The 24,184-nt window shown below is 31.3% G+C and overlaps 1 protein-coding gene across 1 annotated transcript in view; it reads right to left on the bottom strand.

The window, feature by feature from the left end:
* LOC129218936 (trafficking protein particle complex subunit 9-like) overlaps positions 1-24,184 on the bottom strand; it is a 215,376-nt gene that overhangs the window by 14,805 nt on the left and 176,387 nt on the right. The window contains 7 exon segments of the mRNA XM_054853256.1: positions 1,066-1,164; positions 6,676-6,769; positions 8,838-9,093; positions 10,415-10,557; positions 22,458-22,582; positions 22,679-22,816; positions 23,932-24,017. Coding sequence (XP_054709231.1) covers positions 1,066-1,164; positions 6,676-6,769; positions 8,838-9,093; positions 10,415-10,557; positions 22,458-22,582; positions 22,679-22,816; positions 23,932-24,017 — 941 coding nt within the window.

Below are 24,184 nucleotides of genomic sequence, written 5' to 3'. Positions count from 1 at the left end.
GGAACATACTGCTAATGTAAAAGTGTAGTTAAACTTAGTGTCTTTGTAACAAAAGATATATTAGTAATATATATATATATATATTTCTTATTTCTTTTATTTACAAAAGATTTATTTGAACAATGATGATTTTAAAATTGAGATTGTTGCCACCTGGCTCAGGAGGAAAACTAGTTTTCTGTCAGTGGACTGTATATGAGATTTGTAGACTGCAGTCTACTCATGAGTTGTTGGGGAAAAAACAAAACACTTTATTTACAGTAAAGGCATTGGATGACAAAACAAGAACAGGATACACTCATATCCTTGCTAGTTAAGACTGAGAGCGAGAGCCCTATGGCTGCCTCCTCTGGCATTCCCAAAGCACCTCACAAGGGGCGGTGTTTTCATTCACTTCTTCGAAAAGGTGTTTAAGAATGCTTGGCAAAGCCAAGAGTCAAGACTCTATACACACAAGTAATACTCTATACACCGCTTGGGGATGGTTTCAGAGACGTTAACCGAGATCAAATGTAAAAGATGGCAAAAATTGTACTACTTGCTCCACAAAAAAAAAAAAAAAAAAAAAAAAAAAATCACCTGAAACTATTATATTAGCTATAATTTTAAACTTAGATAACTTCAGGAGATTGGGGGAGGGGGGGGGGAGAAACGGGTTTATATATGTTTGGAAAAAATTTAACCCTTTGAGAAAATCCTCCATATACCACTGAACAAATATATGTATGAAACCTTGTAGGAAAATCTGAAGATGTATGCAATAGATTCTGGATATTTAATGCACTGTCTTTCACACAAACAATTTTTTATAGCATTTAACTCAGTTAAGGGAACTTTTTTTTATGAAAAGCTATTGATGCATAAAATATAAAACTATGCTTTTTCCATTAATGGAAATTTAACAGTGCATTAAAGCACCATGTCCTGACAACGGCAAATACTAGTTAGTTATTGAGTTTTCTGAAAAATAGTAAAGAAATAATTGTGTAATTATTTTAAAATCAAATATATAAAAAAACCAGTAAAAGAGAACAGTAAAGAAAATGTATTTAATTTGTAGCTTACCAGAAACATTTTGCAGCTTTATACCAAGAGTAATTAACTCACCAACATTATAGCTAAATTCATATTCAGATTTGAAGAGTCTTTCATTCAAGAATATTTCTACAAAAATAATATAATGATAAAATATTACAATACTAGTATGACAACTAAATAAGAACCAAAAGATAAAGAATAAGTTTGATTATATTTTGTCAGCTAAAGACCACTAGTTGTGCTCAAACTAATATTATCGACCTTTATTTATTTTTTTTTTCAATTTAAGTGTTCAAACAAGAACGCTTTTTAAAAATTTTCATTGTGTTTTACATAGTACAACTATGCTTTACTATGTATACACAGATAGAAAAAATAAATGGGGTTAAAAATCAACCACCTTTCTCTGAAAGTCAATAAAGCGATAATAAAAAACTAGATTCAAAATTAGTTAATGTAATCAATTGCTTGAAATATAAGAAAGCACAGATTAAACTTTAAATAATGCTTGGTAATAGAGCTTATGTAATGTTTCATTTACCTTTTGTTTTATTGACTTTTTTATCTACATAGGTTAGCCAAAAAGTTAATAGTATTTCTTGACAGAATTTTTTTTTTTTTTTTTTTTTGAAATACAGGGTGGTTCAAATGAATTAGGCCTACTTCATGCTTAAAAGAGAAAAATATATTGAGGAGTGCAGGTTTCTCCAACTATTAGAAAAACATTATAAAAGTTTTCATACAACAATATTTTTAACTTAAAATAACTTTTGCAAAAGCAATTCTTGAGAAAATTTACAGATTGCATCTAACTGCAAATGGCTATAGTACCAAGATAAATGCAATGTGCATTTTGTGTTTCCATAAAAGCAAGTTCATTGCAACCCTTCATAGACAAGGGTATGTAACTCCAGTTGGGGACCATTCATGAGATAAAACAATGAATCATTCAAACCACCTGCAAAAATGCTAAAAAACATTAGATGTGAAATTGAATTCTAGTTAAATGTTTTGTGCTCCACAAGAGGAACTAATGTGGAACTGCATGATGCTTAAAATTGTGATTTATAAAATTGTTTTAAATTATGTTTCCAATAAAAATCTGATCACATACATACCCCATTTTGTTCTCTTTTTTTTTTTCAAACATGAAACACGCTTGATACTTTTGGCACACTCTCTAATTTAAATATAAACCAAAGTTCTGTACAAAAGTTGCACTTCAGCGTAGTTAGTGCATTTAATTAAACATTTATCAAGGCTTAGAGAGTTTTTAGATGCCTTCTAAGAAGAAAGCATGCTCATCCAATATCCTACAAATGTCGAGTCATAATATGCATCTTTTTACTCAAGAAAACTTTACAGAATGAAAAATCTTCTAAACGCTTCCAAGTTCACTTACAATTTTGCTTATTGTTAGATATGTGATTTCAAGATGTGTAATTGCACTTACACAGAGCAATGATCTCTGTATTAGAGCCTCATTGACACATGTGGCAATGAGAAGCAAAAGGATGTAAGTGGCCTTTATAGCAGCACCTACTACAGATACTAGTTCTATCTCTTGGATCAAAACAGAGGAGAGGTTAAACTACCATTTGTACAGGTTATCTCGAAATTTCTAATTTTGACACTTTTATCCCTTTGCTTCTCACTGCCTCATACCTTTATTCTTGAATAATTTTACGGTTACTAGCTTGATGCAACGTTGCATTTTATCATACATTTTGTACAGTCAGTAAATTTGACAAATTTAAGTGCAGTTTTACCCTTTTGCACACAAAGATGTATCAGCATACCAATTATAAATTTAACGCTAGCTGCAGCTGTTAAGCCAAGTTTACAACTCATTAATAAGCAAACTAATTTTTTTTTCAATAATACCAGTATGCCAAAAGCTGCAGATTAATATCTAAAAAATTGCCCCAAAATGTTAAGAAACATCTTTTGACCAAGAGTTCTTATGAAGGAGTGTAACTAACTTTTTGATTGATCCACATACTTTACAAAAGACAAATCTGATGTATTCATAAAACTGTGATGTGTTTATGTTTGTATTTATGTTCGTATATGTACTGTTTGTTTTTATTAAATGTGTTTCAGCAACTATTTTTGTTTTAATTGGGATAAATTCCCACAATTTTTGGGCGCCCGGCCCGGATGTGAAACTCTGTTGTAGTGTTGTAAGAACTATTTAGTGAAAATGTACAGTCTTGAGCAAAGAAGAGACCGAGGGGACATGATTCAGCTGTTTAAATTTATTAAAACGAAAGATGTTACGGGGCTAAAGTTTAGCACTGAAAACAGGACAAGGGGTCACTGTTTTAAGCTATTTAAATCTCAGGCTAACATGGATATTAGGAAAAATTATTATTTTAGCAGGGTAGTGGAACCTTGGAACAGCTTACCGGAAGAGGTGGTAATGAGCAAGGGAGTAGACAGTTTTAAGAGGGCCATTGATCTTCACTGGGGATGGTAAATTGACTAGGACCAGCCTAGCTGGGCCCAGAGCCTGTTGCTGGTCGTCACTTTTGTATTTGTATTTGTAAATAGCTATTGTGGATTACTTCAAATCAAAGCTGTGTGACGCCAACTGGTGAGTGACTTTGGATATAATTACTTTCTTTAAAACCACTGAATTGGATGATAGTTTAAAAATGTAACCTCAAAATTACTCCAATAGTTCTAAAACCGAAACTATGAACGAAACACGTAATGATTCTTTGACTAATGCAACAGAACATTCTAGTTATGTTAAATATTCTGTAAGCTTTAATGACATAGAAAATTCAATTGCAAAATTTGAGGGAAAAAATAGATTTGATTTTTAAAAAATGGATTTCAGAATTTGAAGATATTACTAGTTTTTTGAGCTTAGTAATTTACATAAATTAATATTTTCCAAAAGATTGTTAAGCGGGAAAGCTAAGCTTTTTTTTGCAAAGCCTTTTTTTTGCAAAGTGTTCAAACTTGACAAGAATTGAAAGAAATCTTACTTAAGGAATTTGATCAGTGTTTTGATTCTGCAGAACTTCACGCCTTTTAGGTGAAGCGCTCCCAAAGCCGAAATGAGTCCGTTGAAGATTTTTTTTTTTTTTGATATGAAACAAATTTTGTGTACTGGTTTTGCTGAAGTTAACACTTTAATGCATCATGTCATCAATGGTAAATGATAGTCCGGAAAATAAATTTCTTCCTCATGTCTGCCAGAATAGTGCTGAATTTCACAAGAAGCTAAAAATATACTCAAGAACTAAGCAGGATTCTACTGCATTTAAACCTAAAGTAACGAAATCTTTTCCAAAACCAAGAAATAATCAACAGTTTAACGGTAATTGTTTCAGTTGGGGAGAAAGAAAACATTCGTCTAAGTTTTACCCTGCAAAAGGAAAGGGATTTAAGTGCTTCAAATGTGGCCTTTAAGGTCATTGGTCGTTTCAGTGCAATAAAAATGAAATGAAAACAGAGGCGGTTCAAGAAGAATCTAATACTAATACGTGCGTTGCAATTTTAATGATGAAAACAGTTAAAGTTAATGGGTCCGAGTTGACTTCCCTTCCACATACAAGGTCACAGGAAAGTGTCATTAAAAGAAATATTTACAAAACATTAGGTGCTCCAGAGTTAAATGTTTATCATGTGTTGACTCGTTTAGGTAATGCAAAAATTCACCCAATAGGTTGTTTTGAAAGTAAAATTGAAGTTGATAATTTGGAATTATATGGTAATGTTAATATTGTTGATGATGCATGCTTGTCATTTGATTTTATAATGGGTATGAATGTTTTGTCTAAAGTCAAAGTTAAAATTAATAAATAAGGCTTTGTGTTTTATAAATTAAGTTCTGAAGATAACAATGGCAAAAAAATGTCTTCTTGTAATGTTTGTGTTAAAGATGAATTTGATGCAGGATTGCAAGTTACAAAAAATCAAAAAAGGGTTGTTGAAAATAGAGCACTTAAACCCAATAAATGCAACTCGACAGGTATCGAAATGAATATTTCTGTTACTAGTAAAGAACTGTGGCGTTTAGCTATTACTGAAGAAAACATTGAAAGAGAATCCGATTGTAGCTTTGAGAAAATATCGGTCACCATACCATTTGGCATAAAATCTCGTAGCAGAAGTTCGATAAATATTAGCTGTGTTCTAGAAAAAAGAATCGGATCACACGCCAAAGGAGTTGCAAATTAAAAAAAAAAAAACTAAAAGCAAAAAAAGAAGCTCGTCAAGTATCCAGCTACGATGATTAATTTGAATCCGAAGGAATTGTTTATGAGAAATTTGACAGAAGAAATATTTTAGCAGCATCTAAATCAAAGCAACAAGAGAAGAAAATAAATGCTCATGAACAAGGTTATGTTGGCATTAACCGAAAAGATCATTTTCAAAAATAACATTCTATTTCTATGTTTAAAAAGAAAATCAAAGATTTAGCTGCTGATTATGTTTATCACATATTAATCACGAAAAAGAAGAACGTTTACATTCATCAGGAAAATGTGATAGTCTATCCAACATGAAAGAAAAAATTCAGAATTGAATAAACTCTTAAATTTCGAATTAGGAGAAACGTTAGCAAATGTCCTTGAAAAAATCAGAAAAGTGACAAATAAGCAAATATTTAGAGTGCAAGAAGAAAAAAGGAATCCTAACAACTTAAGAAGGCCTCAACCCAACATTTACAAAGTTAATGATTTAGTAGCTATTAAAAGAACACAATTCAGACTAAATCTGAAGTTGAAGCCAAAATATTTAGGACCATATACAGTTGAAAAAACTAAAAACAGCGACTCCTATAATGTAATTACAGAAGGTGAACATGAAGAATCAATTTGTACATCCATATGAGTGGAGTACATGAAGCCTTGGACAGTGCCATTAACTAATTAGAATCTATTTCTTAGTTAGTTAATCAAGTTCCCGATTTTGGTTCTTTGCCCTGATTAAGGCAATTATTACCCAAATGTGATTTTTAAAATGAAGACATAAAAAAAGAAAACATGAAAGATATATACAATGACGGTGTGGAAAAAAAAAAGACGTAGACAGAAAATGTGTTAAAAAAAAAGACTGAGGACAACTGATTGAGAAACATTTTTCTAAATTGTGTGCTTTTCTTTTGTTTTTTTTTTTTAGTTATACTTTCAGGTTTTGATGAGGATGAGCTGCGGATGAGACAGGTTGACAGTTGGATTTCCAACATTGGGGGCTATGTTGACCCCAGGATGGCCTTGTGGATATGAGCTCCTTAATCTTAACCGCTAAACCGCGGCGAGCGGAGCGCGTTGTTAACAAGAGAGAATTCGACGTAAGACATGAATGGAAGACGTTTGTTGTGCAAGACGGTCCCTAGACACCAAAGTTAGATGTTTGTTTCTGTGTTTGTGGTGTGTTTATGTTTGTATATGTACTGTTTGTTTTCATTAAATGTGTTTCGTCTACTATTTTCATTTTAATTGGGATAAATTCCCACATACATACATACATATAAATATTAAATTTTTTTTGGTTTGATACAATAAACTAAATAAATATTTAAGCTGCAAATTTTTAAATGAAAATATATTGAAACAGCTCAATTGAATGATTTAAACACCATGGTCAAAACTGAATGAATTGACATTAAAAATTTACCCCATTGAACAGGTGACATTAGTATGACTCCAAGCATTTCATCTGTCCAAGTAATTTCAGATATTGAAGCTTTTCCAGATATCTCTAATGCTGAGTACATTAATTAAGAAAAATAGATCCTTATGTAACATAAGCATAGAGATAAAGAAAAATAAAACCTAGAATTCAACCACTGATGTGAAACTATACAAAACATCATTACTGATGAAAGATAATAAGTGAATTCGAGCAAATACAAAAGGTTAGATAATCAAGTAGCATGTGCTACAAACGAAAAAGAAAATTAGTATTTAAAATGTAATGATCATAAATTTTATAAATTCTTACCACCTCTTCCAAATCTGATAGGTCTGAATTATGCAATTGTTACAAAAACCTACAAGATTTCTTTCTCAGCTGAGCAGATGGGTTTTGCTCGGTTGCAGAAATAGAGCTCTAGGATAACTGTAGATTAGCCTCTAAAACAATTGTTGCTTATATTAGTGATCTTGGCTGTGTAAACATTGTGATGTCCCTTTAAGATAAAAGAGATGAAGAGTAAATGTTTTTGCGCAACCATCAAAAGGGAAGATATACAGTTGTGCTACTATCAGTTTCAGTGTGTTTTGGAACACTTTTGGGATTAGAAAAATTGTCATTTTGGAGCAAGTGAAAATGCTTTTGAAACAGCTCAGAAATCATCAATAATTGATTTGCATAAATAGAACACTGGCAAATAAAAAAGAAAGGAAATGAATAAATATTTCCAATTATTAGAAATTATTTTTTGATCAATTGATAGATAACAATTTCTTTCAGTTCTTAATAATATTAATTACCTAAATGTGCTTACTTGCAGAGATAGTAAAATATATTTTGAATAACTACAAAAATTAACAGTGCAGAGAATACAGTAGAAAGTGAGTATAGTGATAAGTGAATTTGTGACAGAAGCAGAAGATCTCAGAGCAAATATCAAGAGACATTTTTTATGAACTATGACAGAACTTTTCAGAAAATATTTAGAACAAACACATTGTATGAAACATTAAAGAAAAATCTTTTTGTCTTGTATTATGGATTACTTTAAGTTAAGAAAATTGTATATCAGTACTTTACTTCAAAATATTTGTATACCATTTGATCATAAACTAAAATTATTTTTAAAATAATTTTTCATTCTATTTCTTTTAATGATTGAACTTAAATGAAAATCAAAATTATAACCTAATAAGCTGATATTTTTGAAAATATTAAATTTTACAATTGATAATGTTATTGGCAAACTTTCATTCTTACTGACAAAAGCATAAGGAAAAACAAGAGACAATCCATGGATTTTTGCCATTTTGGTTCCCAGAGTGTCAAGAAATTCAAAACTTTTAACGTCAGCAAAAAATACCATCTTTTTGTGTGCTCTACATGGAATTCCTGATTCAAGGATTAACAGTGAATTCTGCCTGGTACAGTGCAACATTACAGTCACTCAAGCAACACATCTGCAGAATCAGACAAGAAAGAAATATCTTTCTCTTGCATCATGGAAATGTAAAGACTTTTGGTTGTTTCCAAAAACGATGGAGATGTTGAAAGGCCAACAACATCTCTCAACAGAATTCAAAGTTCAGGCAGTCATGCACAAGCGCATGCACAGCCAGCCAGAATTTTTCTTCATGGACAAAATGAAGAAATGGATAGAAAGATTGAATAAATGTGTAGCTGCTTACAATGACTGTCCTGAGAAATGAGTTTACAACATGTAAGAGTAATTAATTTCCTACATTTTGATATCTGTTACAATTTTACCTTGCCAGAAACTTATTTTATACTATTGGAGATCTACCATATCAATCACTCCTCACACTTTATAATGTCAGAGCAGCCAACTAAATAAAGACAGGTTAAAAAGCTAAACACGATTCTATGAAAACATACAAATTAGATATCAATTAAATACAGCAATGTTCACATGTTAATGCACACAAAAATTACGCTGTTATGGTCAGTTTTCAAGCTTGTTAGTGAATGAGCATTGAAAATATCACTGGAGCCTTTTTTTTATTAACATTCTGAACCCTTAGGTGTTAGCAACTCATCTCCCAAATCCATCCCAGCTGTGCCCTTGATTTTTTTTGAACCTGAACACACATTTCCATATGGAACTTACAATCATTAAAGGATATTAAAACCCACTGCAGATCAACTAAATTCACTAGGTGATCACGACACGTTGTGAGCAATGTAACTTTTTTGTTTCCACTAATATTTAGAGTCATATCTTGATTTATTGCAGCAGATAAAGGACACCGTTCAACTGAAACAGGAATTCTGCAAATATCATGAGCTTCGATAAGAATCCTCTTATTTGAAGCATACTGAAGCTCCATTTCATGCGTTGTGGAATTTAATACATCTAAGACTAAATAACAATGTGAAGGCCTAGAAAAGAAACATTAATTTTAAAAAATGCAATGTAAATAATGAAAATTTTAATTTATTTTAAAGTGTTTGAAAATGCAAAAAACTATTCAGAAATTTTGAGAGGTCCCCAAAAAATACAACATTGATTACTAATTATACATGAATACTTTTGAGAAAGTAAAAAATGAATGTTTACAAACCATTACATTTTAATAGTTATTCAGAAGTTCAAGTAATGTAAAAAAAATATGCATGAAACAAAGCATGTTACAAAGTTAAAATGAAAGATGTTATACATTGGTAAAAAAACTTTTTAACCTTTTCACAACAGGTAAAGGAAAGATGTTGACTAAGGACCAAAGAGCTGCCATCAACCTATATTTAAATGGAAGGTTGGAAACCTATTGATTTAGAAAATAATTAATCAAGAGATGCATTAGAGTGATATATAAATGTGGAAAAGATGTAGGAATTGATTCAAGTAATCAAAGAAAATGAAGACCTATGTTTTAAATAAGAGAGAAAAACTAGAATTCTGGAGAGTAAGTAAAAGAAGAGAGAGAAATCTAGTCGAGTTTGTAGTTAGCCAAGTACAGTCATACAGAAAAATATTTGATTTCTAGTGAACTGCACATTGATTAATAAGGTTGGGGGCATTCAAAAAGCCGCACATTCAATTTGTTCACAGAAATCAGTTTTTCAGGCCCAGATGAATAAATTTTGGGCCCCCCTGCAACAAAATCTGTTGGGTCCCAGAGGACAGCAGTGTACATATGCAATATTAATAAGTCTTGGTGCTAGTTTTTTTCAATTTCTAGGGTCGTTGGGCTTCTTAAGGACCCCCTCCCCCCCACACTGCAGAATCTGCCAATATGCAGATCCAGGAATGGCGTTTTGTTCGGACAAAATAGTTGCAGAACAGTGCTGCTCTTAGCTATGTGAATCTGTAAAACACCATTTATAATACAAAACTAATCTTTTGATTTCTTTCAAATATATCATTAAATAAGATGGAATAATTTAGCTGCATACTTCTCTTTAAAAAGTTAAACTGAGTATTATAATTTAAGGACTATCTTGGTCAGATGACAACTAATATATGACACAAAGAAGGCAACTATAAATATGCAAATCATGATTTTAAATATTTTAAAACCAAGACAGTCATTTAGCTCAAAAAGAAAAGGAAAAACATAATGGTTTGTCCTCTTTGAATTTAAAAATTTGCTCAGTACAATAATTTTACATAATTTAGATATGATAAAATCAAAACAAGAAGTCTAGTTTCAAAAAAAAAAAAAAAAAAAGCTGTTATTGACATAAAACTAAAAAGTTTTACATTTCAGATGGAAGAACATCCCATTTAGTAATGACGACAGAAGGTAGAACTTCAATAGTTAAAGCAACTGCACACCGTCTACAATATCCTGCTTTCATGCCTGGTCCACCAGAATATTGAATCTGAAGTACAGCTTCAATTGTCTAGGGGGAAAAAAAGAGAAACCATTCAACCTTTCTGCATCAGATATATAAAAGTTATACATCAGATCATTTATATCTTGTTGCAGAGTTGAACTTGAAGAATAATGCAACATATTTAAAAACCTGATAGTGTTTGGATTAAAAAAACAATGAACAAATTTGTCTGTCAAAAGGTTTGAAGGTGTTCCTGCAGTAGTTTTTCCAAATTTTTCCTAAAAGTGCACCTTTAAGGTGTTTTTAGTGACATTAGGAAAAAGAATTAGTCGGTATGAGGAGGAGGAGCTAGGTTCCAAGAATTTTGAAACTGGAATGCTTAACATTCAATTTTTTTTTTTTTTTTGCGCTGATATTAAAGAAAGGGTGAAATTTCTGAACTGATAATTTCTGGACGTTGACAAACTTAATTATTGGCTGTCTTTGTGTGACTTAAGAAGGAGAGGTTTGGGAGACTCCAACGCAACTGTTTTGAAATTGTATAAACGTAATTTCAAGCTTCCTTTGTTGAAATTAGGAGAAAGTAGAGGAGGTTCAAGGGCTCTCTCATGAAAATTTTTTGACGCAGAGGTCTTCGAAAGGTTTAGGTTGCCTTTGGTGATAAATAGGCAGGAGAGGAAGACTGTTCTAGAAAACATTTTGAAAATGGAATCTTAGAAACACAAGTTTTGGCCATCTTTGGTGAACTTAGAGAAAGGGGTTATGAGATTTTCCCTCGAAAATGTTTCAAAACTGAAGTTTTAAAAGTGTTATGTCAAGACATTTTTATGCGACTTAAGAAGAAGTGGGTTTGAAGGCTCTTCCCCGTAAAAATCTTGAAACTGATTAAGTCCTAAATACTCAAATTTAGCTCTCCTTTGTTCACTTGAAATGAAGATCTGGAGGCTTACCTCTGAAACTTTTTTGAAACTGAAGTCACCGATGCATTTACCATCGAGGTATTAGGGTGGATGCTTTTCCTAACATAGATGTTTTGCATTCCATACTTAATTGATACAAATGTTTTGTGATTGAGACAAAATTATATTAAAGAAAACAAAACAAAACTGGGATGATTATATTTATGAAAATAGTTATAACAAAAATTACATCATTAATCAATGATTGCGAGATTCACCCCATTTGAAAAGTTTTCTATCATTGGTCCTCTAAGGAAAATAAACTATTCTTTTTTGCAGCACTCTTTAACTTGAGTTCTACCATAAATTTCATCTGATTATAGTTTTTACACAATAAATCATTGATTCAAGGCCCAGTCTAAGGAGAGAGTTTAAGGCTCTTCATTACCGCTCCCCAAATTCTGATCCAGAAAAACACGAAATTTGAGGCAACACAGAAGGTGTACCTGGGAGAGTCTGCTAATTGATCTGATTTCATGATGGACAGCGTCAATCACTGAGTAGTTGAATGGACAGCCATAAATCTAAAGTGTTCGATCGGGGTTATCGTTTCCAGAGGGCAGAAGCGAGTGTATCTTTCAAAACAAGTTTCCCTCCACGAAAATAGGCTGCTGGCTGATCAACCCCCCTCCCCCATCATTCTTTCCTCCTTCACCTCTCTTTTCTCTTTTTACATCCTCGGAAAGTGGATTTTCTCCAGGACAATTCCCGAGACTTGCTCTTGAAACCGAATTCATACAAGGTGGCGACAGGAACTGTGAAAAAAAGTTCCCTGACTTTTCCCTGATTTCCCTGATTAAGTTCACCAAATTTCCCTGATTTACGTTACCAATAAAAATGGTTTTCTTTCCTTGCTCTAATTGAAATCCATTGTGTATTTTTGCATAAAATGCAGTATTTTAAACGTTTTAAGTTGTGTAAAGTTGTTAAAATAAAGATATATTTTTAAAAGATGCTACTTTTTTAATAAAATGATTAAAAAAAGACAATTTGGGGGGGGGACCTACAAAACAGTATATTAAATTTTTGTACAATGGAAAGATTATAGAAAATTAAAAAAAAAAATACTTCCAGAAACCACTTAGCATAAGAATTTTAAGAAATTATTAAAATTACTCTTAAAAATGTATGTGTATTTATGATAGAACTAAAAAGTAATTGAAATTATTTTGAACTATGTTTTCAAACAGTATAATTATTGTTGCAAGAATAACAAGTAATAGTGAAAGAATAGAAGTAATGTAGTTATTCTTATATAACTAATTGACATATTTATGCAAAACACACGAAACCATTTGACATCCATTTATAGGGAGCTTTTCTCTAATCAAGAACATAGGTTTTAATGAATGAATACAGCATTTTAACAATAAAAAATAAAGATATTTACTTAAGTACACAAGCTAATTCTATTTAAATGATTTCAGTATGTAACGAAAAAAAAATCTTAGATTGCTTTTGTAACAAACAACTTTGAAATGCAAGGAAGACAAAAGCAATTAGTTAATATCAAAATATATAAAAGAAGAATACAACTTGGTTATAAAATAAAAAAATTACTTAAGTCTGAAGAAAAGAAAACCTTTATAAACTGCGGTGACCACAAATAGAATAACGGCAAAAAAACAAAGTTTTTTTTAATTAAAAGTTCAATTTTAGCAATTAAATTAAAACCCGAAGAAGTAATAACTTTTGAGCTTTTATAGTATTAATTTAAAAACCAAAGATTTCTTCTTGAAATCGTGATTACAGTACTTAATTACTTCGAGACAATGGAATAAAGGCAAAGGAGCTAAGGCATTAATGAATGCTTCCTCTTTGCCTGTATGGTTGTTTATTTTACGTAGCATTGAAAGCGTAAAAGGAAATTTCAAGCTACGTAAAATAAACAATCTAACAGACACAGAAGCAATCTTAGGAAGTTCATCTTCTGGTTAATAAGTAAGGTTCAATAATTTGACTTTGAGGAAAAAAGATGCACAAATATGCGGCAGTGTATAATCACACCTTATTAATTTTACTTTTTTTAAACTGATAATTGGTGAAACATGCTTAGGGAATTAGATTACTCAATTTTGTAAAGCAAAAAAAAATTTTTTTACTTCATAAAATTAATTTTCCCTGATTTTTTGTTATTTTTTCAAAATTCCCTGATATTTCCCTGATTTTCCCCTCATTAATAAAGTTCCCTGACTTTTCCCTGATCTGTCGCCACCCTGAGTTACTTGATACAGGAGACCTTCTCCTAGAATCACAATCATTGTTATTGACCTTTTTTCCAATTTTTAGATGCATTGCATTCTAGGTGCCTAAGGGAGAATCATCCCAAATATCGCTTTAAGTTTGAATTTGCGTGAAATTTCTGAGCCTAGAGAAAAAGATAGCATTCAAAATCTTCAGTTTAAAGGTCTTGCAGGTTAAAACGGAACACCCTGTATATATATAAATGTTATTTAAAACACAACATTTTCATAGGAACAAAGGAATTTTCTTAATGAAACAGTCAAAATCAAATTCAGAATACAAGACAAGCATAAGCGGATTTAGGACTGAGTTCCTGGGGGGGGGGGGGCAGGATTTTTTTTTTTTTTTTTTTTTGGAGCAACATTTTTAATTGCCCTCCCCCCTCCCATGTTTTTGTCTGTTTTCTGTGATGCGTAAGACCATTCTTTACTTTTTTATGTGTCATTTTCATTACTGTGTGTAATCATGCTGTCCTTTTTAAATTGACCTTAAAAGAGAGGGGGCTGGTATTAAGAGAGTGACGCAGTGCTCCCTTTTAAGTGGGATATAGTATATCTCCAGCTTTAGGGCGGCCCGGGGGTCACTCCCCCGGAGGAAATTATCTAAAATGGATATAAAATTCTGCATTTTGAGGTCTTATAAGGGTTAATTGGAAATAATAGGCAAATAATTTTTTTTTTTAAGTTTTACGCTTTAAAAGTGCTTTCTGATGCAAGTTAATACTTTAAAAGAAATGGTGCACTGATTTAGAGAATAGGTATCAAGAGAGTAAAATACTACCCATTTGAACGATTCTTAATTTATACACTTGATAAGAAATAAAATTGAAGCACACTTTGCTTAGGAGTTTCAAAGACTTGTCTAATTATTTTCAAGGTTTGGTTGGTTAGATTGGGTTTTTGGCTCAAGAGCCCTTGTAAGCTATACTGCGCCAATTCTTTTCAGGGATTTTAGAACCTATCAATAATTTGCACTTTCCAGTCTCTGAAATTGAGTAGTAGATTATACAGTTGTACAGTATTGTTCAAACTTTGTAAGAAACGGCTATTTTAAGTTTAAAAGAAAAAATAAACTTTAATTTCCTATTCAAAAAAGAAAAAATCATATTTTTTTTGTTATAAGATTTTGGAAGATATGTTGTTACTATATAAACTCCTCCCAAAACTGGGGGGCATTATCCCCTTTGCCCCCCCCCCTCCCCATAAATCCACCCATGCTCTTCTAAACTATTCAAAAACCAAAAAATAATGATTTTTCTTTTAATTTTTGGAAAATGTGTTGTTACTACATAAAGTCCTCCCAAAACTGGGGGGGGGCATTGCCCCCCTCTGACCCCCCATAAATCCGCCCATGAAGACAAGATTTTCAGTTAGGGTTGGTTGGGGAAAGTGGGACCTCTTTTGAGAACTGTTCGTTTTTGAAACCTTTTATAAAAGTTTTGAAACTAAAAAATATAAACTTATTGTCTTTTGCTATCTTAATTAATAAACAAAAGTTCGTTATTTTCTGAAATAATGCTTTGTACATTTTTAATGATTATATTTTTTAAAAAATCAAATGAGTGTCCCACTTACCCATAATAAGTGGCAAGTATAAACCCCATGCCCCCTTTTATTTAAATTGAAATCAAGAATATCAAAAAAAAAAAAAAGATGTAAAGAGATTTTACTTGATAAAGTAAGTACATTTTTTGTATACTTTTTTTTTTTTTGTAAATGCATCCATTTATATGAGAAATGAAGCAGCAAGAAGCAAAGGGATGAAAGTGACAATTAAAAATTTGGGGATAACAATTACAAATGGTAGGTGAACCCCCTCTTCTGTCTTGAGGAAAGAGATAGCACTAATTGTCCGGGTAGGTGCTGCTATACAGCATGATAAAAAAAATAAATAAAAAAAAATCAATGAAAGCCTACCGAGCCCTGCAACTTTAAACGAGTTTTACTCAAAACTTAAAAATGCTCACTTACATCCCTTTGCTTCTCACTGCCTCATATTTGCTAAATTTTAAATCTGTATGATGGAAAACTTAAAAAAAAAAAAAAACAAGACAATGGAATTTGTGAAATTTATTGAAAGCCTATAGGTACATATTTTACTTTTACATATAAAGGTGAGCTGAATAAATGTAATACAGTTGATTCAGATCAATTTTGGTAAATTAGCCAAAACTATTAAGAGAAATTCAGGGTGGCGACAGGAACTGTGAAAAAAAGTTCCCTGACCTTTCCCTGTACCAATGATAATAGTTTCCTTTCTTAAGTCTACTTGAAATCCATTGTATGTTTGTATAAAATGCAGTATTTTAAACGTTTTAAGTTGTGTAAAGTTGTTGAACTAAAGATATATTTTAAAAAGATGCTACATTTTTAATAAAATGGTTTAAAAAACATTTCAAGTCAATTTTTTTGGGAAAAAAAAACCCTACAAAAAAGTAGGTATATTAAATTTGTCTACATGGAAAGATTATAGAAATTTTTTTAAAAAATACTTTACTTCCAGAAACCACTTAACATAAGAATTTTAAGAAACTATTAAAATCACTCTTAAAAACATATGTGTATTTATAAAGTAATTGAACTAAAAAGTAATTGAAATTATTTTGAACTAAATTTTCAAACAGTATAAAAATTGTTGCAAGAACAACAAGTAATAGTGAAAGAATAGAAGTAATGCAGAAGAAATTTGACATCCATTCATAGGGAGCTTTTCTCTAATCAAGAACATAGGTTTTAATGAATGAATACAGCATTTTAACAGTAAAAAAAATAAAGATATTTACTTAAGTACACAAGTTAACTCTATTTCAAAAGATTTCAGTATGTAACGAAAAAAATCCTATATTGATTTTGTAACAAACGACTTGAAACGTAAAAAAAAAAAAAAAACACACACAGAAAAAAAAAGCACTTAGTTAATTTCAAAATACATAAAAGAAGCTACAACTTGGTTACAAAATAAAAGAATCATTTAAATTTGAAGAAAAGAAAATTCTTATAATCTGCAACGACAACAAATAGTATAACGGCGAAAAACAATGTTTTTTTTATCGAAAGTTCAATTTTAGCAGTTAAACTAAAAGCGCGAAGTAATAACTTTTAAGCTTTTATCAGTATCAATTCAGAAACCAAAGACTTCTTCTTTAAATCGTGATTACAGTGAGCTAATTACATCGAGACAATGGAATAAAGGCAAAGGAACTAAGGCATTAATGAAGGCTTCCTCTTTGCCTGTATAGTTGTTTATTTTACGTAGCATTGAAAGCATGAAAAGAAATTTCAAGCTAAGTAAAATAAAAAACCTAACAGACACAGAAGCAATCTTAGGAAGTTCATCCTGTGGTTAATAAGTAAGATTCAATACTTTGACGTTGAGGGAAAAAGATGCACAAATATGTGGCAGTGTATAATCGCACCTCTTTAATTTTACTTTTTTTTTGAACAGATAGTTGGCGGAAAATGCGTAGGGAATTAAAATACTTAATTTTGTAAAGCAAAAAAAAAAAAAAAAATTTCCTTCATAAAATCAATTTTCCCTAATTTTTTGCTATTTTTTCGAAATTCCCTGATATTTCCCTGACTTTTCCCTGATTAATAAAGTTCCCTGACTTTTCCCTGATCTCCCTGATTTCCCTATGGGCGTTTCATGTAAAGTTTCAATGTTAATTTTTAATGTTTTTTTAAGTGGTTCACTTTATTTATTTTTCAATCTATGATTAAAATTAGTCGCTGTTAGACTATGACTTATGATATAAAATAAAAAATGCAGTGAATATATGCTGCGTGGCTGAGTAGCTCTAGGCTCGAGTAGGGGGCAAAGATTTTTTACAATTTCCTGGCGAGAAGTAAGGAAGGATAGCATATAGATTCAGGCAGTAAAATAAATAATTTTTAGAAAAGTATTGGAATATTTTAATTACAATTTTAATGTGAAGACGGATAGTATATTCACTCAGTTCATCGTTTTTATTCCTGTTTTTCTGTAATATTATGCCTCTTTTGATGCTGAATCATATATAATAATGTTATATACAGTAGTGTTTAAAAAAACCTGAGTGTCCGAATTTATGAATAATCCAAAATTAGGATGCTTAATTAACCAAAATTAAGAATTTTTTTTTTGAGTATATTATATACAGTAACGGCAGTTTATAGCGAAGAGCGGCAGTTTATAGCAAAGATTTAAATCCCAAATTTATGGCTATAGCTTCAATTCCTCTTCATGTTGTAACTGTGCATTGTTTAACGTTTGTTTTGTGTATTTGGTAGCTTCAACTTCGCACTATACGAGCACCTCTGTTATATATATGTGGGTAATTCCACGGATAACTGACTGACATTCACAGAGCAAAACGATAAGTTTTATGGATCATAAACTATTAGTTTTTAAAAAGATAGTTTATCCTCGCTTATTGTACTTTTTTTTAGCTGAACTTCAAGGTCTAATTGAATTTCCAAAATACATATTGGGTGATTTTAGAGAAATTGTTAAAAGCATGGTAACTGACATGAATACAATCGGTGTGAAAAATAATACTGATTCAATAAGAGATTTTTCTAAAAGTAAAAGAGATATTCATTAAAATCAAATCAGGATTAAGGAACAATGAATACACTTTCGGCCTATGGCATTTGAGTTGGAAAATATTGCTACAATAAATAATTACAGTCTCTAGAACAGCTTGGTAACTGACTAACATCCCGGTAACTGACTGACATTTGTGAAATTTTCTAGACATACAAATGCAAATATTCAAAATTAAACAGCAAAACTTATTAATACGTTTACATAAAAGGTAAGCATTGAAAATACATTTATTAAAGTGGACGCCGGTTTATTGAATCAGTGGTACATTGAATTAGCCGTGAATCAAATTGCCAAAAACAGAACAAATCTAGCTTTATTGAATTAGGCGCTTTACGGAATCAAAACTGTTTAGAACAAAGGTGATTCATATAAGCAGTGGCCACTGTATTGCTAAAATAAATATTTGTAGTATTTTCGTATTACTGACTAACATATTGGCAACTGACTGATGTTACAAACATGCAAGGCAAAATATCCATTAAAAAATAAAATAAACTATTTTCTCCTAGTTTGTTCATTTCTTCAAGCTGAATTTAATGGTATAGTTGAATTTTTAAAATGCATTTTAGATGATAAAAAAAAAGTTAAAAGCATGGTAACCGACTGGCATGAATGCAACCTGAGGGAAAAGTAATACAGTAAAACCCCTCCTAACGAACACCCCTCTTATGCGGACAATTTTTAGTTCCCCAGTACCAATGCAAATAACATTATTAAACCCCTATCTTGCAGACACCTATCTATTGCAGACAAAAAAAAATTGTCCCATTAGTGTCCGCATTAGAGGGATTTTACTGTATAGATAAAATAAAAGATTCTCCTCTGAAAGCAAAAGGAAGCTTCTTAATTATTCTTAAATTTAAATTGGTATCAATGAATAACCTTTCGGCATATGGCATTTGATTTCAAAAATATTACTAAAATAACGAAATTACAGTAATCAGAACAGCTTGGTGAGCTAACTGACTGACATTTCTAAAATTCCTATATATATTAATATAAAAAATTCAGAAAATTCAGTAAAACATACAAATAAGTGTACACAAAAGCAGAGCTAACTTTGCATTAGGGCTAGATCAAGGACCCTTCAGCCAATGAGGACCCCCAAAATAATAGACCATATAGAAAATTACTACAAAATGTAGTTTTAATATGCTGTTTAAAAGTTAGTTATGATGTTTAAAAGCAAGGGCAATCCAAAACGTATATAAAAATTGATTTTTAACATCAAAATAACAATTTTGTGCACTAAGTACTTTGTTCAAGTAGATTACACCCTCAGCGTACCCTAGCTGTAGTATATGAAATAAGAATAACTATAGGCGCTTGCAATTCTGCACCACTTCCTTCAATAGTATTGTTTAAGGTAGCTTCTATCCATCTATATGTTAAGTTTGACCAAATGACAGCCTTAAAATTAGTAAATCAAACTCTACGCAAAAGAAAAGCAATTATTTTTTTTCTATCGGTAACCTCTCTGAGGATTTGAAAAACTTTTTATTTTTTTCAGTAGTTTAAATTAGATCACATCTGGGTAATTCCATGTCAAGTGACCCAGGGATCCCCAATCGACCCCCCTCCAATTTTCATGAAATTTTTATAAGACTTACATGAAGCTATGACAAATTACAGCTCCATAAGTGGTATGGTTCTGTCAATATACAAAATTTTTTAAAGGCCTCTTTTTTCGTGTCACAACTGCAATGACAAAATCACCAAGTTTGTGCGTTCATTGCTCATGACCTAAGATGGTTACAATACTAATATTTGGTGATCCTGATAAACTTTTGGGGTAGAAAAGCCTAGTAGTTTAGCAAAAGCTCTATGCATGGTAGATTTTTCACAATTTGCTGCCAAAGTAGGCTTGAAATCACATTTATGAGAAAATTCCAATCATACATCACCGGCTTGTATCTGTAAGGAGAATAGTTTTCTGAATCTAATTTTTCCTCGTTTGTAGCCTGTTGTTGTGTCCAAAAGATATGCAAATGACATCTTGATAGCTCAAATAATTGCTGAATTATCTAAGTTTAAAATTCAGCCAAAAAAAATTTTTCGGCAATTTTCTCTCAATTTCAAAGAGCAATATCTCAAAAGGGTCATCTTTAATTTGGTTTTTCTTTATATCATTAAAAGAATACACTTTTATGAACTAAAAAACGCTTGTTTCATTTTTGAGACACACCTGATTAAATAGGAAAATGTAGTTTAAAAACATGTACGTTATTTCATGTGAAATCAATGAAAAATATTAGACCTTACAAATTGATGTCAAATAATTCAAAAAAATTTATGGGATCTACTGTACCTGGGTTTTGACAAAAAAAAAAAAAAAAAAAACTGTTTCAAATATTTTTAACCATTAGTTTTTGTGTAAATGCCCCCAAAAAAACTGTAAAGTTGTTTAAAATTAAAGTTTTGGAACTTAAAAAAAATAGTTTCTCAGTTCATATGAGGGCCAGGGTTTGACTAGATTTTTTTTAACGCTCTTGGGATAGGATTTAAAATGATATGTCACTTCGTAAGGTTATGCGACACTAGTATTTCAAGGTCATAAAAAGCAGAGCTAGGTATTCTCAGGAAAAAAAAACAACTAATGTGGCACATAAGTGGTTTTAATTTTCAGAATGGGATTGTTAAGGATTTTTTCCAAAAAGTAATTATAAAACTTTGAAACAGGAGTTACAGATATGTTTAGATATTGCAGTTTTTTCCGCATTGTAATTGTTAAAAGAGTAACTGAAAACGTCATAAGAAGCAACTACTTTCACTACCGTAGCTGTGGATAAAAATTCAGACAGGGATTGTAATTGACTCATAATGAAAAAAAATGGCTTTTTACTGTCTCACCATTTAACTTACTGAAGTTAAGTAATGAGCCATAGACATTGGTATCTTCTGGAGAAATTTACAGAACAATTGCAGATGGGAAAACTCTTAACACCATATGGTAAGCATAGTTTACTTCTTTCTTTGAATGGTTCTGACCTCTCCTTTCATTTTTCTCTTGCGGTTCAGTTTTGAAATAACATTATTCACAGGTGCATTAAGAAAAATTCTCAAAGTTTGGGTATTAGAAGGAACATGACATTCCACGTAAATGTACAAATTTTCTCTTCACTGCTTTTTTTCCTCAGCCGTATCTGAAACCCACCTTCACAATCCCATCAAGAATACAACTTATTTTGAGCATTTAAGATCACCCTCGAAAATTGTTATGCTCTCTACCCCTGAATTAGTACTTTCACTTGCCCCCTTTTCTTGTTCAATGGAATACAAGAGTGCAATCTATGAGTATCTGAGTTCCCAATGTTATTTTCTCGTGTTACAAAGCATCTTCTCGTTTTTGCTGTACAATTGTACTGTGATGAAAACGTGTTAACCTTATTTGTTCATTTGTCATATCAAACCAATGTTGAGGAATCATAACATGGATAATGGAGATCATTTAAAAATTAGCTCTAGCTGAAACTATTCTAACAGTCCTTAAGACACCATACAAATTTTTGCCATGTTGCATGATCTTTGAATCTTTTGTACAGTAAATTACTTTGACTAATCCACATTTCATGTAATATGGTAGTAGGTTTGATACCCTAAAATACTCTGCTGTAGGCAGGTAAAGAGAAGTAACTGCATTTTCTTTTCTTTCTTTTTTTTTTTTTTGCATTTTTGTCATCTACTGTATGCGAGCTCTATTGTACAAACTTGCTTATTTGATTTTTGCTGGGAAAAAAAAACACACGAAAATACATTATTCCAACATTTCCCTATTGTTAATATATTGAATTCAAAACATGTTTCTTCAAATATCTTGAGAACTCATTTCTGCAGATACTGCCATTTACCTGCCCACGACCGTACTGATGTTACATATGAGGCAGTGAGAAGCAAAGGGATTGTAAGTGGCAAAATTAAAAATTTGGAAAGAACCAGTACCAATGATAGGTGAACCTCTTCTCTGTCTTGGGGCAAGCTATAGCACTAGTAGTCCTGGTAGGTGCAGCTATACAGCATGATTTAGAACATTTTTTCACTAATAGCCTACTTAGGATCTTATCTTTAAATGTCTTTTGCTAAAAATGTGAAAATTTCTACTTACATCCCTTTGCTTCAAGAGTTTTCGTCCTATTTAAAGGGTTTTGTAAAATTTGTTCCTAGAATATTTCACATTACCTTTGGTGGAAACGGCTCAGGACTACTTAAAGCTAAAGGTTTTCGCTTGTTTGGAGTACCTCCATAGGATGAAGTTGAAGATGACCGAGAACTCTTTGAGCAAGATTGATTTATTCTACTATCTTCTAAAACATAATATAGACAATTTATAAAAAATATACTTCAGCATGGAATACTGAATAAAGCTTTAAATAAATACAAAAAAAAAAAAAATCAGAAACCTGATTTTAGCTTAGATGGATTAACAAATTCTCCCATAGCATTGATATAGAGGGTAAAACTAGCAGCATGTCCAACAGCAACAGGTAATTGAGTTTGAAGATTCTCTTTGCTCCAAGTAAAAAACGAATATTCTTTATCTTAAAAGGAAAGATACAAAAATAAAGTTATGAAATCTAGAATGAATTTTTCACCATAGCAGAATAATATATTCACTATACAGTAAACTCCCAATTATCTTTGAGCAGCTTATTCACAGACTTTCACACTTTCAAAAAAAAAAAAGTTTTTTTTTTGATAACGATTAACTGAATGTAGGTAAATTGTCAGCACCAAGCTAAATTTACAAATGTGAAAATTGGCACTTTTCAGGAGAGCCAAAACACTAAATATATATATTTTTTCCCACCTGACGCATTTAGTTATTTTCAATGTTTTAATTTTTGTAGATAACTTTAAGAGTAAAAAAACTATCATTTGAAGTAGTTATAACCAGTAGCCCTTTTTGAGTAATATGGCAAACATTGAATTTGAAAAACATGATTTTTTTCATTCCTTAGTTTAGCATGGTGCCTACAAAACGCATACATGTTTACTTAACAAGTGCAAAATTTATTGTTAGACATTCCTATTGCTTCCTTCCTCTCCATTCCAATGAGATCAAACTTTTTAAGGTTCCCAGAACCTGACTAGTTGAAATCTGATTCTTAAACTTACACTACTTACTGCTTTGGAACTTAGACCTAAGCTACTTACTGATTTTTAGATCTACACTACTTATGTGCGCAAATGAGTGACAAGACCAGCCTTCAAAAAATTCTTCTCTCCTATCCCTTGCGTTTTCAGTGTAACTTAGCTTAATCTGTTGCAGTTAATTTGCTTGCATTAGTTGCTCACATATGTGTGTAACCTGTTTGCAAAAATGAGCAATCCTTTTGCAGCTTTTACATGCATTTTATAAATACACTGTTATCATTTTAATAGCAATATAAAATTTGAACAAGAAGGAACGTAAAATTGAATCAAAATCCCAAAACAAAATGGGGCCTCCTCAGTCTCTGTTATCATTTTAGATATAGTTTAAATGTATGCGAGTGTAATAGATCTTTTTGAGCTATTGCACACACTGGCATTGTTCTTATTCGATTTGAGAATTATCCACAAATTTGTTGTTACCCGATTCCCTAAATAATTGGGAGTTTACAGTGATTAGCAATCATTTATGTAGAAAAAGCAATCAAAAATAGAGCCTTGCCTTTTTTTAACTTCGAGTGTAATGAAATATCAAGCATTTCCACAAGTTCTTTTCCCCTATTTGTTATAGTTATAGTACATTCTTGACTAAAGAAAGCAAAAAAAAAAAAAAAAAAAAAAACATGTAAATACACAAAAGTATCTTACATAAGCATAACACTCTTTGAACAATTTTACTTTAAAAGTCAGCTTTTGCAAAATTTTATTTTTATGGAAAAAGTAGCACAAATATTTTAAGGAACCTTATTATCAAA

The sequence above is a fragment of the Uloborus diversus genome, chromosome 3, assembly GCF_026930045.1.
Source record: "Uloborus diversus isolate 005 chromosome 3, Udiv.v.3.1, whole genome shotgun sequence".
NCBI lineage: Eukaryota > Metazoa > Arthropoda > Arachnida > Araneae > Uloboridae > Uloborus > Uloborus diversus.
The sequence above is the reverse complement of the archived record's forward strand: the minus strand, read 5'-3'. Positions and strand labels throughout refer to the sequence as shown.